The 22,078-nt window shown below is 43.8% G+C and overlaps 1 protein-coding gene across 2 annotated transcripts in view; it reads left to right on the forward strand.

Moving 5' to 3' along the window:
- The first annotated feature begins 7,831 nt into the window (after positions 1-7,831).
- Positions 7,832-22,078, forward strand: part of DAW1 (dynein assembly factor with WD repeats 1) — a 182,039-nt gene continuing 167,792 nt past the window's right edge. For both annotated transcript variants that reach the window (XM_029617049.1, XM_029617051.1), the window contains exons 1-2: positions 7,832-7,945; positions 13,068-13,140. In XM_029617049.1, the coding sequence (XP_029472909.1) occupies positions 7,906-7,945; positions 13,068-13,140 (113 nt within the window). In that variant the 5' untranslated portion in view covers positions 7,832-7,905. The remainder of the gene's footprint in view (positions 7,946-13,067; positions 13,141-22,078) is intronic.

The following is a 22,078-nucleotide window of genomic DNA, read 5'->3' on the forward strand; positions in this document are numbered from 1 at the left end:
TCTAAACCCCCCCCTACCTTTGTTGGGGGATTTATGCCTCCCAGAGGGAGAAGTAAATCCCCGCGTGCCAGCGGGCCGCTGGCGCACCTAGACGCAACCCGGGGGCGGTTCCGGAGGGCGCGGCCATGCCCTCGGACCGCCCCGGGCCGAAACCATGCCCCCGGGCCCGCCCCCGAAACGCCGCCGACATGCCCCGAAAACGCCGCGCTGATCGGCCCCGCCCCCGACACGCCCCCCTCGACAAACCCCGGGACTTACGCGAGTCCCGGGGCTCTGCGCGCGCCGGCAGGCCTATGTAAAATAGGCGCACCGGCGCGCAAGGCCCTGCTCGCGTAAATCCGCCCGGATTTACGCGAGCAGGGCTCTTAAAATCCGCCCCTATATGTTTACAAAAATCATTTACTTGATCTGAAAAGGTGAGCGCCCTGGTTCCTGGGCAACTAGTCACCCACCCCAGGCTCTTTTTCTGTTAAATAGATCACCTGCCTCCAATTAGGAGGAAAATCTTAAGTAAAAGGCAATTAATGATTTTGCATAACAAAGATGTAGAGACATCTTGGTCTCCACTTGATGGCCCTAGTTCCCATCCCTTGGGTTAGACATCTGCAGGAGGACTATGTCATTCAATACTGCACCTCCCCCAGAGGCTTGCAGGAAAAGGAGGTCTTTTAGGTAATGGGGGGGGGGGGGGGGGGGGGAGGGTAGCTTTTGTGGCTAGGGGGCAGTGTAGCTTTGATTTTGATGAGGCAAGAAATGCTTATTTTGTGCTTTCCAAGTTAGGCTCTCAGTCTAGCACCAATAGGGGGAGACACAGCGCTGCCAGTTCTTTGAAATAAAGACTGGAGGGAAGAAGGGAAAAAGAGGTTTTTGCCCAGTGTTGACTAGTTTCTTGCTTTTATTTTTATTTTTTTATTATCGTGCTTATGATATCTGTTAACCATATATTTAGCTGCCTTAATCTAATTATTCCTTCCTATAGATGTCTGTGATTATGGCTTATAGAGTAAGTGCAACTTTGTTGTCTTTGAATATGACTCATGATTGTGGATATTGACAAGTGTTTTCAACAATTGCTTATATGTTTGAATATGGGCAATGTTTTGTTGACACTGTTCAATGTTCTCAATAATTTTCTATATGAAATGTATGTTATGTTTTGTTATGTTTTTATGTTTCTCAATTATTTTATGTATGTGTTTATTGTAAATCGCCTTGACCATTTGTGAAAGGCGATTAATAAATTTTAATAAAATGAAATGAAATCCATTCCTGCACCTTCTGGGAGGCCCACATCCTCTCTCCAGGAAGGTAGGAGGAATCTGTATAACTTTCTTGCCCAACCCAGAGGAGGTTGTAGATACCACAGCAAGAGTCCTATTTTTGTTGAGTGTGGACCATCTATTGGGAAGTGTTTTTTCTGCCCCCCCTTCCTTGCCCAAGACTGGAGGTTAAAAATCAGCTTCCCTAGCAAGGTCCCATGATATCTGAAGAGGAGAGAAGAGAAGAGCAATACCTGGAGACCCCAATCAGAGTTTCCCCCCCTAGGATGCAGGACCACAGACACTGGAGTTCAGGACATGCAATGTGGAGCTCAGGGACCATGAATACAGCTAGGACACCCCGGCCGCGTTGGGATACCTGCTCTCACCTAACGGAGGATACAAATAACTTCCCATACTGAGGGACACTTACACAGGAAAAGTCATTTTTAAACCCTGTACTCTAAAGCTTCTACTAAACCTGGATGTAACTAGGATTTACTTATATATCTTGATTGCCTTATCACAATTAACAGTAAAAATATTATTTGAACATCTATCCAGTGAGTCAAGCATTGTCTGTTCAGATACCCACACCAAAGAGCTATGGTAACACTCACAGACAGAAGATTTCCAGTACCTGGGCCCTGAAGGGTAGAAGAATCTACCTCTGGGAGACTGCCTAGCTCCTCTGTCTGCTAAAAGAAATTATTTTATATCCTTTGGAATCGGTACTATTCCCTAAAAAAGGGTTGCATACAATTAACCCTAATTTTAGGGATTGATTAATTTTAGCCTTGTTTGCTGGCCATTCACAAGCTAATAAGTCACCTAGTATTAATTTAAATTTTAAAAGACACTGAATAATTTTAAACCTCTTAAATTCAGAGACAAATCTGCTCCTTATTCAGCTTTAAAACTTTAGCAAAATAAAATGAAGGTGCAGACAGCAAGATGGTGATTTTAATATTATACCCAAGGAAGGGTTTAGGTTTGGGGGTGTCCATGCCTGGGTTGGAGATAATTGTATCTCAAAAGTCATCAGAGATTACTATGGATACTTTATGGTCTGCGATTAAGTCCTTAGAATTGGCGATTATAAATTTGACTAAAACAACCTCAAATTATCAACAAAGAGTACTTGATTTCGAAAGTTCAGCTTCTCTGTGTAATAATAAACTTGGAGCTTGTGATGAGCGATTAGAAAAAGTGGAAATTCTCCAGAACAATGTTTGCTAAGACCGAGTTATCCAATTTAAAGAAATTAGAATTTATAGAGAAATCTTTAAAATATTCCAATTTGAGGGTCTTGAATTTTCCCTTGCAGAAGTTAATATCTGCAAGAGAAATGTTCAAGGAATATTTATAGCATATATTGAAAATGTCAAATCAGTCTATACCAGCTCTTGCAAAAGTTTATTATTTACCTTTAAGAACTGTTTCAGGAAATAATTTGGGAAATATGCAGCCAAAGGTATCTATGAATGGGTCTGAGGTGTTAGAAACTACTATAGATGCAGATAGATCTGTAAGAGCAACGTTATTTGTCTCTTTCTATTTCCAACTGAGAGAGATGCTGTATTATGTTTGTTTCTAATACAACGGTTAGAGAAATTCCATGGGCAACAGATATTGGATATACCCAGATCTAGCAAGGGTGACCCAAACGAGAAGGAAGGATTTCCTGAGACTAAAACCAGAAGTTCTTGCTAGGGGTGCTAGATTCATGTAGATGTGAAATACAATATTTGGAACACAAATATGTTTTCTTTGAGATATCCCAACTACAGGCATTTCTGGAATCCCATCCCCCAAACACAGACATTGGCTAAGAGCAAACAAAAGAAAAATAGAGTCTAGCTGTTATCTCTGTTTACCAAGAGAGGGGATTTGATTTAACTCCCGCCTTTTGCTTTTCTTGTTTCCTTTAAATATCGCTCACTTATAATCAGTATCTGCTGGTATTGCTTAGAGAAAAATATCAATGTTCAAGAAGTATAAAGGATCCCAAAAAGGAACACAGTAAAGAATATCTGCTGAAAGTGAGGGAGAGATGAAGAAAGAAATCAGGAAAGCAAAAGGTGAAGCTGAAGAAAATATTGCCAAAGAGGTAAAGTGAGGTGACAAAACATTTTTCAGATATATCAGAGTGAGAAGGAAGGCTCAAAGTGATATAGTGAAGTTGAAATGGCAAGAAGCAATGAATGGAAAGAGACGACTAAATGGCAGAATTAGTAAATAAATACTTCAGTTTGGTGTTCACTAAAGAGAGCCCTGGATGTTGCTGGCTGAGAAGACTGTAGATATTGGTGAGGTAGATGCAACCCCATTTACAGAAGAGAATGTATGGGAAGTGCTAGAAAAACTGAAAGTGGACAAGACCATGGAGCCGGATGAGGTACATCCCAGGCTACTGAGGGAGCTCAGAGATGTGCTGGTGAGTCTAATGCCCTGTGACTGGAGAAAGGCTGTGATGGTCCCACTTCACAAGAGTGGTAGCAAAGACAAAGCTGGAAACAACTCACTAGGTAGCCCTACCTCAGTGGTGGGAAAATTAATGGAGATGCTGTTGTAGGAAAGGAACATGAACTATCTACAAAGTGGTGGATTTCTGGACCCAAGGCAACATGGATTCACCAGGGGTAAGTCCTATCAGACAAATCTGATTTATGTTTTTGATTGGGCTGTTTTAGAATTGGCTCAAGAAGAGTTCTCAATGTGATATACTTGAATTTTCAGCAAAGTTTTTGATATAGTCCCGCATAGGAGACTTGTGAATAAAATGAGAAGCTTGGGTGTGAGCGCCAAGGTGGTGGCATGGATTATAAACTGGTTGACTGATAGGAGACAGCATAAAATGGTAAATGGAATCTACTTAGAAGATAGAACGGTGTTAAGTGCGGTGTCACAGGGATCATTATTGGGAATGATTCTGTTCAATATCTTTGTGAGTGTCATTACTAAAGAGATAGAATGTAAAGTTTGTCTATTTGTGGATGATACTAAGATTTGCAATAGAGTGGACATTCCTGAAGGAGCAGAAAGAATGAAAAGTAATTTAAGAAAGCCTGAAGAGTGGTCTAAGATTTGGCAACTGGGCTTCAACGCCAAGAAGTGCAGAGTCATGCATCTGAGATGTGGTAATCCAAAAGACTTGTATGTGAGGGGGGTGAAAGACTAATGTACATGGACTGGGAGAGTTACCTTGGGGTGATAGCATCTGGTGATCTGAAGGTGGCAAAGCAATGTGACAAGCCGATAGCTAAGGGCAGAAGATTGCTGGTCTGCATAGAGAGAGAGAGAGGAATAACCAATAAGTAAAAGGTAATGATGCCCTTGTACAGGTTCCTGATGAAGCCTCACCTGGAGTACTGTGTTCAGCTGTGGAGACTGTATCTCAAAAAGGATAGTGATGGGATTGAGCACACCAGGGAAGGGCAACCAAAATGGTGTGGGTTCTGTATTGGAAGACTTATGAGGAGAGGCTGAATGATCTGAATATGTATCTACTGGAAGAGAAGTGGTGCAGGAGAGTGATGATATATACCTTCAGATACCTTAAAGGTTTTAATGATGTATGATCCTCAAACCTTTTCTGTTGGAAAGCAAGCAGTAGGTCTAGGGGGCACGAAAGGAAAACCAACATCAGGAAATATTTCTTCATGGAGAGGGTGGTGGATGCCCTTCCAGAAGAATATCTTCTTCAATATCTTTGTGAGTGACATTGCGGACGGGATAGAAGGTAAGGTTTATCTTTTTGCGGATGACACTAAGATCTGCAACAGAGTGGACACGCCGGAAGGAGTGGAGAGAATGAGACGGGATTTAAGGAAGATATGGCAGCTGAGATTCAATGCCAAGAAGTGCAGAGTCATGCAGATGGGGTGTGGAAATCCGAAAGAACTATATTCGATGGGGGGGGGGGGGGGGGGGTGAAGGGCTGATGAGCACGGAGCAGGAGAGAGACCTTGGGGTGATAGTGTTTAACAATCTGAAGTCGGCGAAACAATGTGAATTGGTGATAGCTAAAGCCAGAAGAATACTGGGCTGCATATAGAGAGGAATATCGAGTAAGAAAAGGGAAGTGATTATCCCATTGGTGAGGCCTCACCTGGAGTACTGTGCTCAGTTCAGGAGACTGTATCTCAATTGGACAGAGACAGGAAGGAGGCGGTCCAGAGAAGGGCGACCAAAAAGGTGGAGGGTCTTCATCGAATGACTTATGAGGAGAGACTGAAGAATCTAAATATGTACACCCTGGAGGAAAGGAGGAGCAGAGGTAATATGATACAGACTTTCAGATACTTGAAAGGTTTTAATGATCCAAAGACAATGACAACCTTTTCCGTTGGAAAAAAATCAGCAGAACCAGGGGTCACGATGTGAAGCTCCATGGAGGAAGACTCAGAACCAATGTCAGGAAGTATTTCTTCACGGAGAGGGTGGTGGATGCCTGGAACGCCCTTCCGGAGGAAGTGGTGAAGACCAGAACTGTGAAGGATTTCAAAGGGGCGTGGGATAAATACTGTGGATCCATAAAGTCTAGAGGATGTGAATGAAGAGAAGAGGCATGGGGGTGGCTTGCGGGAATGACAGCTACTACCTGGAGATTAGTACCCTTATTCAATAAACATACTCACTGATAATGCGACTCCAACATTGCTCTATGCTTCAGCGGCAAGAGGAAATGTGGAAAAAAGGATTTGCATTCACAAAATAGTGGGGGAGTAGCTTGCTTGTTGCAGTGGTTACAACCCCAAACCAAATAAGACTGATACTTCACTTTCAATGCATATCCAGCATAGCTCTCTGCTTCAACGGCAGGGAGGGGAAGAGGAAAAGAGGATTTATATTCAGGCAACAACCAACAAGGACTGAATTACATAGTCTGGGTAAACAAATAAGCATGGGTGTAGCTTGCTTGTTACGGAGGTTACTACCCCGAATCAATTAAGCCTGATACTTCACTTGGAATACATATCCAGCGCAGCTTACTGCTTCAACAGCAGGGGGAATAAAGAAAAGAGGATTTATATTCAGACAACCAACAAGGACTGAATTGCACAGGCTGAGTAAACAAATAAGCATAGGAGTAGCTTGCTTATTGCGGCAGTTACTACCCCTAACCAATTAAGCTACTTCACTTAGATGCAGCTCCAGCACTGCTCTCTACATCAGTGGCGGGGGTGGAAGGTAACTAGAACCAAAAAGTTACTAATAAGGGCCAAGAGTAACAGATAAGTAAAAGGAAAAAAAAATAAGTGTGAAAGCTTGCTGGGCAGACTGGATAGGCCATTTGATCTTCTTCTGCCATCTTTTCTATGTTTCTATAAGAAGTTGTGAAAATGAAAACAGTAAACAAATTCAAAATGGCATAGGATAAACACTGTGGATCGTTAAAAGCCTAGAGGTAGAAATGAAGAAAAGGGTGCATGGGAGTAACCCGCATGGAGCGTAGCTACCACTCCTAGCAAAAGGCATGGGGATTGTTACCTTTATGTTCATGTTCCGGGATATGGATACACAGAAATTAGTGAAAAAGTGCAGGACTGCTTCTATGGCCAAGTCCAAAAGCATAGCCCGGATAAGCAGCATTTGTCTGAATGATCAAGAATGCTGCTCACCTTGTAAAAATGTTAGCAGTGATTTTGATATGGGTTTGACAGTGCTTGGTTTTGAATGTTAATATTACTACCCTTAACATAAGGCTTAGGAGTAACCAGCATGGTGTGGCAGTTATTACCCTGAACAGAAACCTGGAGGTAGACCTGCTCAGAGCTGCAATTACTGCCATAAGCAACTTGCTGGGCAGACTGGATGACCCAGTTGGTCTTTTTCTGTTACTATGTAAAGTATAAAAAGTGTATTAAGTAAAAAAAAAAAAAAAAAATCCAGACTGACAGCAACAGAAGTCCTGATTTTGGAATAAACAAAGTGTGCTTTGAAAATACTGCTGCAAGTGCAATTCCTCTGGAATGCTACTGCATCACCTTTAAGGAAAGTGAGGAAACTATAGAGATATACTATGTCTTCCCATTCATGAAGGAAGCACTTTTTTTGTGCAGGTCAGATTACGGATTGATTACGGGGGAGCGAGCGGCGCGCACTGATCCCTTCCCGTCGGGTTCGAGTCCTTCCGCTATAGACTTGCATTACATCCCATTGGCATAGGACTCCAGCTGGGGTCTGCTCTATTTCGAATTTGCTCGCGAGCCTGCTATGAAATTAACAGCCGCAAACAGATTCAGACAACTTTATTGACAAGACTGCTTTTATAGGTGTTGACAAACCGATACAAAAAACAAAAAAAAAAGTGGTTAGCATAAAAAGGGAAAAATGACAAAACGATGAAGAAAAGATAGCCGGCAGCCTGGCCGAGGTCAGGACAGCGAGAAAGAGGCACAGGTCCGGCCTCCTGTCACCGCGATCACACAACTATAAACAGGGAAGCAGAGAAACAAATAAACTACTTTCCCTTTGGAAAAAAAAAACAACAGGATAGCGCGGCTCCTACTGACGTTATTGTTTGGAGGCGGGGCTACCTCCGCGCCTGCGCATCGCCGCAGCAGCGCCTGTGTTTAGATGTTCCCATGGTTACAGCCGGTCTCCTCTCCCCCTCCCCCTTTTTCCACTCTGCTCCGCCGCGATGAAACTCAAACGGTTCCTGCTCCGTTATTACCCTCCAGGTCTGTATATCGTGGGGGGGTCGGTGCCGGCCGGGGTGGGGGGGGCTTCCCGGGTCTCTTAGGAAGGAAGGAAGGAAGGAAGGAAATGCTTGGCAAACCGGTGAAGAGGTTTCAGCCGGGTGTGAAACATATCGTGCAAACCCGTCCAGCTCCCCTAACTTCCAATTTACTTGTTTTCAGAGAAAGTTACCTTGCTTACCTGTTAACAGGTGTTCTCTGAAGGCGGTGGCTCACCAGTCACACATGCTCTCCCTCCTCCTCCCCTGTTGGAGTTGAGCTTATTAGCTTGGTAATTGAATTGAGGCATGGTGCAGGATCACAACAATAGTGAAGGACTGCCATGCATGCACAAGATGCTTTTCGATACGGTTTCTGGAAAGTGAGTGGTGATGACCACCCTCGTGTTAACTGGTGAGCCACTGCCTTCAGAGAACACTTGAAAAGCAAATTTTCTTTACATATCTCTGCATGTAATGGGACAAAACGAGGATCGGTTCAGTATGGAAGAGAGAAGGCGGAGAGAGGGGGCACCATACAAATTTATAAAATCAGGAGTAAGGTGGAATGGGCAAATAAAAGACTTAACAACTACCAGATTTAAAACAAATCATAGAAAGTACTTTTTCATCCAGCGCATCATTCAGCTATGAAATCTTGCCAGAGGCTGTGGTCAAGGCGACTAGCATAGTGAAGTTTAAAAAAAGGTGTGGCAAAGTTCCTGAAGGAAAAATCCATTAAATAATAATAGCCATGCGGGCTAAAGAAAGCTATTACTATCCCTCCGAGTGGATAACAAAAAAAAAAAAAGATCTGCTTTATGGGATCTGCTGGGTACTTGTGACCTGGACTGGACACTGTTGAAGACAGAATGCAGGGCTCAATGGACCTTGGTTTGAGCCAGCATGGCATTTCTTATATTCTTATGTTTTTATATAGCTGGTGGCTTAAGGGTACATTTTTAAATGGGCCACGCGCGTAAAAAACGGGGGTTATGTGTGTGGCTGGGCCTTGTGCGCGCCGCACGCATCTTCAAAGGGCTCCGGCCACGTGCGTAATCCCCATTGAAACTGAACTGTCGGCGGTGCTATATGTATCCTATACAGGAACATGTAAACCAGTGCGATATGTATCCTATACAGGAACATCGGTATTAAAAAATAAATAAATAAATTACATGCCGAAGTTCCGGGCCCAGATAAAGGGGCAGTCCGGGGGGTGGAGAGGGGCAGGGCTGGAGGCTGGTGCATGCAAGTTACTACTGCTCCAGAGGCGCAGTAACATGTACATTAAAATAAAAAAAAAAAGTAAGTTAGAGTAGGTTTAGGGGGTGGGGAGGAGAGGGGAATGGGAAGGAAGGTTAGGGGGGGTAGGGAACTGGGGAAGGCTGGGATGCGTCGCCACGCGGGAATTGACTAAATCTTCCCCCCTTGCGCACGTGGATTACAAAATCCAGCGCGCATGTACGCGCGGCCCAACGATTTTATAACATTAGCGCATATGTTATAAAGTCGGCACGTCCATGTGCGCATCCCGGGAAGCGCGCGCACCTTAGAAAATCTACCCCTTAGATTTATTTGGTAGCTTCCTTTTTCTAAGAGTGTTTCTTACTGTAATGGTTCTATGCTCCGCTCAGCAATTTTTGCTGACTACTGACATCTGACAAGATTAGATTGAGTTCCACTTGTTATTCAGCCTTTTGTTATTTTGGACATAAATTTGGACCATTATCCCTGTAGCCCAGTTATATTTGGTTCAGGAAGATGGTGAAGACCTGGCTTTTAGAGCATTTATATAGGATCTGACACTGATTAAGTGGAAAATGGTGGGATAATTTATGCTGTTTTGTTTTAGTATTATGGTATATGTTTTCTGAGCAGTAAATTGGGATTTGATAGGGATTATTTATGCTGATGTATTTGTTTTATTGCTGTATGGTGTTTTACCTATAATATATTGTACCTCGCTTTGAGGTTTTCTGATGAGAAATAAGTAACCAGGTTTTAATAAATAAATATTCATACCCTATGCCAGATACCTGTATTTATTTAATACATTTATTAGTTGTACAAATCGCAAGTAGTTTGAGGTGGAGAATAACAGAATAAAACATACATAAAATCCCGAATAAAACAAAGCTGATAAAACACAATACTCTATCAGGGACATCAATCCGGCCTGCAGAAAAAAATCAACTATGATTTATGATGGTATAAAATGTTAAATGCCATCCTAAAGTGGATTTTTTAAGACTTTTTAAAGGCGTTAGTATATTCAATAGCCTGAATCTGCTCAGGGAGGGAGTTCCAGAATTATCAGTCCAGCCACTGAAAGTGCTCTCTCTTGGAATGCCCAGGTACACAAGTTTCACCAAAGGCATTTCTAGCAAATCCAGATTACAGAATTCATTCAGAATTCAGAGCCTTCATATAATCTGTGTATTAAAAAAGCTAGTTTAACTGAATCCTCTATTTAATTGGTAGCCAATGTAATGATGTAAGAACTGCAGAAATATGCAGACAGGTTCCAGCCAGGATATGCACTGTGGCACTTTGCATCAGTTATAACGGACATATAGTATTGGCAGGAATACCAATAAACAAATCATTACAATAATCTAGGTTTGTTAATACAAGAGCTTGGAGAATATTTATTTAGATTTTTATATTCCGCTTTTCGGCACTTCAAAATGCACATCAAATCAGATTACATTCAGGTACTATGGGTATTTCCCTATCCCCACAGGGCTTACAATCTAATTTTGTACCTGAGGCAACAGAGGGTAAAGTGACCTTCCCAAGGTCACAAGGAGCGCCAGTGGGATTTGAACCCTGGTTTCCCTGGGATAGTGTGAAAATAAGAGGCTTCAAGGAGTGGTCTCAGTTCCCGTTGTGATAGTAACTTATAAAATGATTACCTGACTATGGCTTAATGTTTGGAATCATTGTCAAGGCAGGGTCAATTATTACTCCCATATTTCTCACTTGCTGAACGACTGGGATGCTATGACCGTCAAAATGAAGTGTAGGAAATGTAGTAGAGAAACATTTAATGAAAATAATTATTTCAGTATTTAACAGTAATTTATAATGAGATAACCAGGACTTAGTATTTAAACATAAGTTTTCCTAGCATGTGGATAGATGGATTCAGAACCAGTGGGTTATGCACCTCTGCTAGCAGATGGAGACTAAGCAAACTGATGTCACAGTATATATAGTCCTGCAGTGACATCAGCCTTCTAGTATTCTCTGTCTGCAGCAGATGGTGGATGTGCATTTCCCTACTGGGGATTGCTTCGGATTTTAGAAGGAGAATTAAAAAAGAAAAAAAGAAAGAAAAAGAAGAATTGATTTTCCATAGATAAGCAGCGGAATTAGCCATGCTGTCTGGGTGCGCCCTCCATGCCACTAGGTGGCGGAGTTCTCCAAGATCACCAAAGTCTTTTAGTGAGGTGTTCCATCTTGTATGTTGCCCTGCCCCCCCCCCCCCCCCCGAGGTTCCTCAGTCTATTTTTTTCCGCGCGATTGACTGCACGCAGAGCTCTTCTCTCCTGTGAGGAAAAAAATATATTTGTGAAGAAAAAAGTGACAAAAACTTGGCAGAACACCACAGGGATCACTCTTAACTTAATATGCCTCATCCACCGGGCTTTAAGATTTGCGACTGTGGGAAAATTATGTCTCTCACTGATGGACATCAATTCTGCTACATCTGCCTCGGTCCTAGACATGACCAGGCAAACTGCAGGGACTGCGGACGCATGTCCCCATGGGTGCAACGTCAAAGAGCTGCATGCATTGCCCAGCTCGGAGAAAACACATCGGCCTCTATCATATCCCCCCCTGAGGGGGGATATGATAGAGGTGTTTAAAATCATGAGAGGTCTAGAACGGGTAGATGTGAATCGGTTATTTACTCTTTCGGATAGTAGAAAGACTAGGGGGCATTCCATGAAGTTAGCATGGGGCACATTTAAAACTAATCGGAGAAAGTTCTTTTTTACTCAACGCACAATTAAACTCTGGAATTTGTTGCCAGAGAATGTGGTTAGTGCAGTTAGTATAGCTGTGTTTAAAAAAGGATTGGATAAGTTCTTGGAGGAAAAGTCCATTACCTGCTATAAAGTTCACTTAGAGAATAGCCACTGCCATTAGCAATGGTTACATGGAATAGACTTAGTTTTTTGGGTACTTGCCAGGTTCTTATGGCCTGGATTGGCCACTGTTGGAAACAGGATGCTGGGCTTGATGGACCCTTGGTCTGACCCAGTATGGCATTTTCTTATGTTCTTATGCCCCCACTGAGGCTTTAGCCAGGTTGTCCCCAGGACCGAAAAAGATGTCAAAGGCCCAATCCCATCGAAGGGCCACTTCTGTGGAGGGTCCCAAACACCCGACGCCAAAAAAACCACGACTACCATTGATGCAGGGCGCGGGAGTTGCACCGCAGACGTCACAACCACAGTCTGTGTCGAAAGCGTCGGTACATCGAAGCACCGACACATCGACGCACAGATGATGCTGCGTTGCAATTGAAAATAGTGAGGCCTTTGACACAACCCGACGCATAGCCTCTCCCATCGACACTGCCAACGCAGCCATTAACAAAACAGCCCAAGAAACATCCAACTGGGCATAAGAGACAAAGAAGCCCTTCACCACTATTAGTCGTGGACTTGGAGGATAGTCCGTCCCCTCCTCGCCTATCCGGAACCTCTTCAACCTCGTCTGAAGTTTTTTCTGGATTATCTGCGGCCTCTCATCGCAGCAGCAGCTCCGGGTTGCCACTGTTTTTTATGGTTGCAATGTAAACCGGAGTGATAATTAACTCTGTTATTTGAACTTCGGTATAGAAAAGTTATAAATAAATAAATAAATAAATGTCTCCTTAAATTCTAAAAATGTTTAGGGTCTAGACATACCTAATGCTCCAAAATATTTCAATATGTCTCTTTCATTTGCCATCTCATTAGTGGCTGGAGTAGCAGCCTCATCTTCAGTGTGTTAGAACAATGGTTCTATGCATTTGCTCTATAAAGATGTTCTTCCTGCACAGAATTATAAAGCTATGTAAAGATAAACAAGTTTGGAAAAGTCATTTGCTTTGATTCTATGTCTTGTAGGTATCATTTTAGAATATGAAAAAGGAGGTGAGATGAAGACCAAATCCATAGATCTACTAGATCTTACACCAACGTAAGTAATTTCTGCAGACTAAAAGCACCTTGTTTTATTGCAGCAGATGTCCATGGTAGTATGAAGGAAAACTTTGCAAGAAAAGAATACCATACAGATAAAATTAATTAAATAAAGTATAAAAGATAAAGGTTAGAACGTGTATAGCAGTGGTATTTACTTCCAATCCTCTAGGGCCACAGATGGGTCAGATTTTCAGGATGCCTACTGAATATGCATGAGCTAGATTTGCTTACCGTTCAAGGAGTGTGCATGCAACTCTAGCTCATGCACATTCATTATTGCATATGAAGTAAATGCCACTGGTGTATAGCATCAACAATTACAATTAATACAATTTATTTTGGATTTCAGAATTTTAATTCAGTAAAATTAGTGAATAGATTTAAAGAGCTTAATGCCTGATATAAAGGTTCTGCTTTTATCAAAGCCTAAAAAGAGTGAAAATGCTTAAATAAATTGTCAAAAGAATACCTTGTACAAATAACACTTCATTAAGGTGTTAATCCAGTTTTTAAAGATCTAGCCTTTTATTCTGCTGAATTGCCACCAACTGTTTTGTCCCCCCCCTGATTCCCTCAAATCCTCCATGCTCCACTACCCTCTGTGCCCTCCTAGAGCTGCTGTCTCTGCCCCTCATCTCTTCCTGTATCTACTGGAGGAGTTGCTACTTCTGTGTTCCCATTCTCACTGGAGTTATCATCTTTGCCTCTCTCCTACCCAAGCTGCTAAACCCTCTAGCTCATCTCTCCTGAAGCAGCCCCAGAGATTTAGTTGTAAGTTGCAAGTGAGTGAGGGGACTAAGCGAGCTCATGCTTAATGGCCCTTTCCCCTCTTGTATTCCATGTAGGAAGTGAGAACTGTGAGTGCCACTGATTCAGTCCCCACACTCACTTGCTACTTCTTGCCCTTGATGGGCCCAGTATGTGCCCCTAGTAGGTTCATATCAAGAGATGAGGTGGGTGGGGCTGGCCTCCTCGGAAAGGCAGGGAAGGAAGGTCTTTGTGGTGGGGAAAGTCTCCCGAAAACTACAAGGTCATTGAATAGGAAGCATTGTCTTATTATGGATTGGTAACTAGTTAAAAGATAGGAAACAAAGAATAGGACTAAATGGTAAGTTTTCCCAGTGGAGAAAAGGTGAATAGTGGAGTGCTCCAGAGATTTGTTATTGGACTGGTGGTGTTTAACTTATTCGTTAACAAGCATCCAGAATCCATTTGCTCTAATAGTGTCAAGAGTGTAGCCGGGTATCTCTCAGCCCTAGACAGTCAAGCAGACCAAGATCCATAAGCCACCTACATGGGATCCACTCCTTTGAGAGTGGAAGGTACAGACATATTATTGTTATATTAAAATTTAATTTGTAGTGCATTTTATATTTTATATTATTTGTTACTTTTTTATGTTCTTATGTTCTTATTTTGTGATGTTTTATGCTTTGTGTATTTTATGCATGTAAAATTGTAATCTGCATTAAACAAATGGAAATAGCGGAATAATAAAATAGTACAAATAATAATAATCTGGAAAAGGGAGCAATGAGTGATGTGATCACATTTGCAGATGACATAAAAATATTCAAAGTAGTTAAAACTGACTGAGGCAGACTGAGGAACTACAGAAGGACCTTGTGAGACACGGGATCTAAATGGCTGATGAAATTTATTGTGGAGAAGTGCAAAGTGATGCACAGGGAAAAATAATCCTAAATTTAGACACACACAATATATTGAAATCCTCAGCTCAGTGTGCAGTGGTGGTCATAAAGGCAAACAATGCTAAAAAGTATTTGAAAGGAATAGAGAATAAGACGGAGAGCATCATAACGCCTCGATGTAGATTTATGGTATGACTGCATCTTGAATATTGTTTTCTTGAGTGTGGTTTGAGTATTGAGTTCTTGTCACCCCATTTCAAAAAAGATAGAGCAGAATTAGTAAAGGTGCAGAGAAGAGAACAAAAATGGAAAAGGGGATGGAATGAAGAACAGCTAAACAGATTAGGGCTCTTCAGCAAAGAGAAGACAATTGAGAGGCGATCTGATAGAGGTTTGTAAAATCATAAATGGAGTGGAAAAGGTAAAGAGAGAATGGTTATCAACCCTTTCAAACAGTACTATGATTAGGGGATGCATCTTGATACTAACAGGTAGCAGATTTAAAACAAACCTTGGAATTATCATTGACAAAGACCTTTCCTTTAAGAACCACATCTCAAATAAAACCAAAGAAGGTTACCACAGACTCCTTACCCTAAGACATCTTAAACCATTTCTCAGCATTGATGACTACAGAACCGTCCTTCAGCTTCTTATCTTCTCCACCTTTGACTACTGTAACTCTCTTCCCTCAAACCACTCCAAATACTTCAGAACTCCGCTGCGAGAGTCCTAACTGGGACAAAAAGAAATGACCATATTACACCCATCTTATCCTCACTTCACTGGCTCCCTATTACTGCACGAATTGCATACAAATCCATGACTATCATCCACAAAATCCTTAACAACGATCATCAAGGCCTAAACACCCTTAACATAACTCTTCAAAACTCCTCAAGAAATCTACGATCCAATAACGCAAACTACTTATTAATCCCCACCATCAAAGATGCTCATCTAACATCAACAAGAGAGAGAGCCTTCTCCATCGCCTCCCCCAATCTTTGGAACACTCTACCTGAAGACCTGAGAACGCAACACAACATTAAAACCTTCAAAAAAGACCTAAAAACTTTACTGTTTCGCAAATTTTTCACGGACCCCCAATAATCTGCTCATACCTACTCTCAAATGAACTAAGAACTACATTTCCTATCTAACTCATTTCCCTCCTCTTCCAACCTTACTTTACTTACTAGAATTGTTATTCTATGTTTTTACTTTAACGTTCACAATGTTATAATAATATCTCAAAATTTCCTTGAATATATTTGTTCACTATGTAAACCGTTATGATGGCTTCACCGAATAACGGTATATAAAACTCTTCAAATAAAATAAATAAATAAAAAATTGAAGAAAGGTTATATTTTCACTAAACACACAATCCAGCTATGGAATTTGTTGCTGGAGGTTGTGGTTTATGGCAAGTAGCATGCTGGGTATAAAAAGGGTTTGGGCATGTTACTGAATGAAGAGTCCATAAACAGTTATTAACCAGGTGACTCCAGGAAACCCACCACTTACTCAAGGAGTAAGCAACAGGAAATTGACTCTACTTTTTGGGATTGGCCACTGCTGTAGATAGGATACTAGGCTACATGGACCTTTTGTCTGACCCAGCATGACACTTTTTATGTTCTTACGTTTTTTTCTTAAGTTACATATTTATTAAATTTGCAATTAATAGCAAGAATACCTTGCTACAGAAAAAAAAATCATTATGTTGGGGAAAAAAAGAAAAACAATAAAAGAAGAGAAAAAATATCAAGGGTACCTAACAAAACATATGTCCTTAAAGTCCACAGTGACTGAGCTCTAACAAAACACTGCAAAATGTAAGAAGAAATCTAACTATAAAGGAAGAAGCAGCTCAATATTACATAAAATATATAGCAAAGATAATACTCGCTAGTTCCCTGAGGGTCTTCTTGGAATCTAAAAAAACCCTCCATAACTGCAATGACTCATTATTCAACTGCAGGATACATTTACAAGAAAATCAAATTAGTAAAGAGGCCTTCAGAAAGCATAGCCAGATATCTTTTCCTATGAGTCTGAGTAGCCCTTGAGAGATCAGAAAAAAGACAGACCTTTTGCCCATTGAACAAGACAGCTCTGCTCCTAAAAAAAAAATGCTTCATAACCGAGTCTCTATTTTGAGAGAAAACAAAGGAAACAAGTGTTTTTCTAGATGACTTTTTCCCGTAGATAAGCGGCATGAATTAGCCATGCTGTTTGGGCGTCCTCCAGGCGGGTAGGTAGCGGAGCTCTCTTAGAACACTGAGTCTTTCAGTGTAGTGTGCCTGCTTGGATCCTCCCGTGCTTCCTCCATCCCCCTTGGTCTGTTTTTTACCATGCGCCTGACTGCACGCGGAGCTCTCCTTCTCAGCGGAACACTTCTTCTGAAGAAAAAAAAAAGAAAAGAGGAAAATGTATTTTTTTTCTTCACTTTTTCTTCAATTTCTTCACTTTTTCGAGGAAATGCTGTGGCCACCAGGCTTCAAGTTTTGCCAATGTGGCAAAATCATGTCTGTGACCTCGGGCACACCAGATGCTACATCTGCCTCGGACCAGATCATGACCAGGCGACCTGCAGGTACTACGGACGCATTTTCTCCCAAGCCCAGCGACAGAAGCCTGCCAGGATCGCAGAACGTCATGAAGCGGCATCGGGGTCGTATGCCCCTTCTGAAGACTCGACTCAGTCCTCCCTGGGACCTCCCCGAGCCTCCAAAGAGTTGATGCATCACTGAGCCTCCTCAGTAGGGCCTCCCGGATCGTTTGGGCTGGCGCCAACGTGAGCACTGACGGCGCTGACGCACAGTGCAGGAGGCATGTCGATGGCGCTGAAGACACCATCTGCGCCGAGTAGCGTCAGGGCCCTGACGCATCACCATCACATTGATGCGTCCAACGCAGGGAGCCGACTGCATGCTTCGGGATCAAAGCACAAGACATCGACGCCGACTGTCGCAAAGACCCCCAAGAAGCACACATCAGGGCACAAACGACCCAGGGAAACTTCCCCACTCCTAGTAGTGGACTCAGATGTGGCGCCTTCTTCACCATCCGCCTCTCATAGTTCCTCAGCCTCATCCAGGGTCTACTCTGGCCTGTTCACTGTCTCACAACATAAGAAAAGATCAAGCTTCCAAGAACCTTTGCAGAAGAGGCACAAGCAGCCTCCTACGGGTCCCTCCCTCTCCTAGAGGTCCTGACACGGAAATCCTGCTGGCTGCAGTACCCCCCAACGGTACTCCCAGGGAACCTAGGCTGCCACCCAGTGATCCTCACAGACAGCCTATCCTGAGCCCTTAGGACACCTTGGCCTCTCAGGCAATGTCCCAGATTTCCCTTATACTCTCTCAATTCCTTACCACTGTGGCGCCGGAGGTGGACCCTTAGACCGAGATGGGGTTGACACAACCCTACAGGTCCCCACCGTCGGCAGGTGGATGAATGGAGGCCAGCTGGAGCTTCACCAGTACCAGCCCTCGTTCCCCGCGGGTTGATCCTTTGGGTGCCAGGGCCGGCGGACTTAGGTGGGTCTCTGTATGTAGTCGATGAGGTGATCGAGTTCAGCCCAGAGACAGCAGGAGAGAGATGGTACAGTCTTAAGCTAGACAAGGTAGTGTCCTGGAGACTCGGGTGCCAAAGGAACGAAGGCAGACAGGGGGTGCCCGAGCAAGAGCAGGCCGAAGCCTGAATTGAATAAGTCCAGGAAGTAAGTTGAAGAGGCATCGAGGAACAGGCTTGAGTCAGGGCTGGCAGCAATCTGGAAGCAGTGGCAAGCAAGGCTGAGGTCTGATCACAGAGATAGTCTAGTGTAGTCGAACAATGCAGAGGTCCGGGTCTGGGGAGAGGCAATGGCATAGTCAGGCAATGCAGAGGTCCGGGTCTGGAGAGAGGCAACGGCGTAGTCAGGCAATGCAGAGGTCCGGGTCTGGAGAGAGGGAATGGCGTAGTCAGGCAATACAGAGGTCTGGGTCTGGAGAGAGTCAATGGTGTGGTCAGGCGAAGCAGAGGTCCAGGCTTGAAGAGAGTCAATGGCGTGGTCAGGCGAAGCAGAGGTCCGGGCTTGGAGAGAGTCAATGGCGTAGTCAGGCGAAGCAGAGTCAAAGTCTGTGTAGGCAGTCCAAGGTAAGGTGCAAGGCGTAGGAACGAGGAGACAGGAACCAGGATCAAACGAGGAACAGGAACAAAGGAGTGAGACGAATCTCTAAGGAGGCAACGAGTACTTGACCAGCAAGACCTGTTGCAAAGGCAAAGCTAGGGAGCGGAGCCTGCACTTAAATACTGAAGCTCCGCTGATGTCATCATCCGAGGCCGTGGCTTGGTTCCCGCCACGGGCCCTACATAAGCCTTGGAGATGCACGCGTGCGCGCCTAGGGAGGGGCACGGCACTGTGTAGCGGCATCTCTCTGCAGGCCACACGGAGAGGCCCGACATGAAGCAATGGATGCGGTGGCTGGACTGGGAATGCCAGGGATTGCAGCTGAACTGGAGGTACCAGGGGAGGCCTGAGGACGGAGCTGGTGGCCCACCGTCGCCAGAGAGGAGGAACCAGGAGCTGGAGTTACTGTAGAGAGGTGAAGGGGCCGTGCCATGGGACTGCTGCGGATGGCACGTGTAACAACTACCATGGAGCAGCAAGGGAAAGGACCAGCAGAGACACCGCTGGAAGCCCTCCCATTGCCACAAGATAGCCTCAGTCCAGATCTTTCTCCTGGCCAACTCTACTGACTTCTCCTCCTGGGGATGTTTCCCCCCAGCCTTTCACGTCACTAGGATCCTTCACAGGATACCCCTCTGATCTGACAGAAGAACAACCGGAGCTGGTCTCTCCACCAGAGGACTTATTGTATTCTAAGTTTATGGAGAAAGTGGGGCAACGTCTCAACATTGAAATTAGAAGAATTCCTGACCCGAGAGCAGAAGTCCTGAGTATCCTCAAAATGTATGTATTTATTTATTTAAAAACTTTTATATACCAACATTCATTTGCATATCACATCGGTTTACTGATAATGGGGTTAATAAACATAATTTAGGAAGTGAAAAATAAAGTTAGATGTAACAGGGAGGTGAAGGAACAAGTTGGGAGAGTAGAGGAAGAGAAAGGGTCCATAGGCCTTGAGTAGGGCGATTAGATAAGAGATTGAATAAAAAACTATTTACAAGAATTCTGTATAGAAACTATATTCTAAAAATTAACTAAAAGTTAAATAGATTAGGGTCCAAGGTTTCATAACATAGATTAGGGTCCAAGGTTTCATAACATCACCCCCCGCCACCCTCTCCCAAAGGTAGAGGGTGGCGGGGGGTGATGTTATGTATATGCCAGTTTAAATAGCCAATTTTTTAGGGTTTTTTAAAGGTTTTTGTACAGTGTTCTTGGCATAGTTCGGGGGGCATTGAATTCCATATTTGTAGGTCCCGCTATGGAAAAGGCGCAATCTTTAGTGGATTCAAATATTTGAATCGCCTTCGGAGCCCACTGAACTCAGGCAAAGAATGTATGAACACTTACAGAAACCCCTGGAGCATGTAGGCACACAGGAGGACCATAAGACACTCATTTGGCAGCTGAGGGCGGGAAGCTGAATCAATCTGTCTATATTAAGGAAAAAGAAATGATCAGGTAAGTAGTAATTTCTCATTTCCTAGCATTTAGACAGATGGATTCCAGACCAGTGGTATTATACCCAAGCTACTCTCGAATAGGGTGGGAGGCTATCCGCTGCCCAGTCAAAACTACATGTGCAAAGGCTGCGTCCTCCCAGGCCTGCACATCCAAATGATAATACCTGGAGTAGATATGTAAGGAAGACCATGTTGCAGCTTGGCAGATGTCAACAGGAGTCAACTATCTAACCTCTGCCCATGACACTGCCTGAGCCCTAGTGGAATGAACCCTAACCTGAGTAGGTAACGGTTTTTCAGCAGCCACATATGCAGCCATAATTACCTGCTTAATCCAGTGAGCTATCGTAGACTGCAAAGCTGGCTTCACCCTCCACTATAAAAGGTCTGCTTCAGTTGAAGCTTCCTCTAAAGGCTGCCTTCTGTGTTCTGGGACCTCAATGTGGGGTTTGCCCAGCTGATGAAAGCTCCTTTCGAGCTACTACATTTCTGTGACCTGAAGTACATGACCTGCAAGGTCATATTTTTGGTGGCAATCACTTCAGCATGCAAGATCAGCAAACTCCAGTTCTTAGTGACTTATCCACTTGAAACTAATTTTTTTCAATACAGGGTGATCTTGTGTACTCACCCCAAGTTCCTGCCTAAGGTAGTAACTAACTTCCATTTAAACAAGTCCATCATCTTGCCAACATTCTTTCCTAGGCCCCATTTGCACCAAGGCAAACAAGAACTGTACAGTTTGGACTGCAAAAGAGCCTTAGCCGCTGTTAGGGTCATGGATCCTTGGGCCGAGGGGGAGTTGGTGCTACCTATGGGGAGGAGCCCCACAGGTTCCTACCGTTGGCTGGCGAGGCCAGAGAGAGGTTGAGACCCCGCTGGGACTTCATCACTACCAGCCCTTGTTCCCCTCAGGGAAGTGGTGTAAGTCCAGCCAGCTCCTTGGGTACCGGGGCCGGCTGGACTTACATGGGGTCTCAGGTCCGGAGGTCAAGTGTGGGTCAAGGCAGGTAGCGATTCTTGTAGTCCAGGAACAAGCGTGAGTCTCGGGTCCAGCAGGTCAGAATGTAGATTCAGGAACAGGAACCTCCAGGTACCGGAACGGGAGCCAAAGGAAGCCAAGGCAAGGTCTGAGGGCAGGCCTTGCCTTAATATAGGCTGGGGTCAGGAGGGCGGAGCCAGGGCATCTCCCGACAAGGTACCTTTAAATAGAGTCCGGAGGCGTGTGCATGCGCCTAAGGCAGCTGGGAGGCTGGAGGACCCAGGTGGGCTCGGGTACGCTGGGAAGACTGCGCTGGTGGCGGAAGTCCGGCGCGCACTGTACTGTATGGGCCCGAAGGTTTGTAGTAGTGAGCTGTAACTAATGTTAGTGCGCACTAAAAAAAATGCTACTTAGAAATTAAAAAGTATCAATTCAGAGGAGTGAGCTAGAAAAACAGTGCGCACTAATTGGTATTAGGGATACGCAGTGCTCAGTAACTCCATTAGTGCGCACTAACACGAAATACAAATTTTGCTGAAATTTTGGCAAAAATCGCTTCGTATATCGGCGCTACCGAACCATGACGAATTAGACAATATCGTTGACATTGTCTGAATCGTGAAAAACGAATGCACTTCCCTACTGCTGAA

Source organism: Rhinatrema bivittatum, chromosome 9 (assembly GCF_901001135.1).
Source record: "Rhinatrema bivittatum chromosome 9, aRhiBiv1.1, whole genome shotgun sequence".
Taxonomy (NCBI): domain Eukaryota; kingdom Metazoa; phylum Chordata; class Amphibia; order Gymnophiona; family Rhinatrematidae; genus Rhinatrema; species Rhinatrema bivittatum.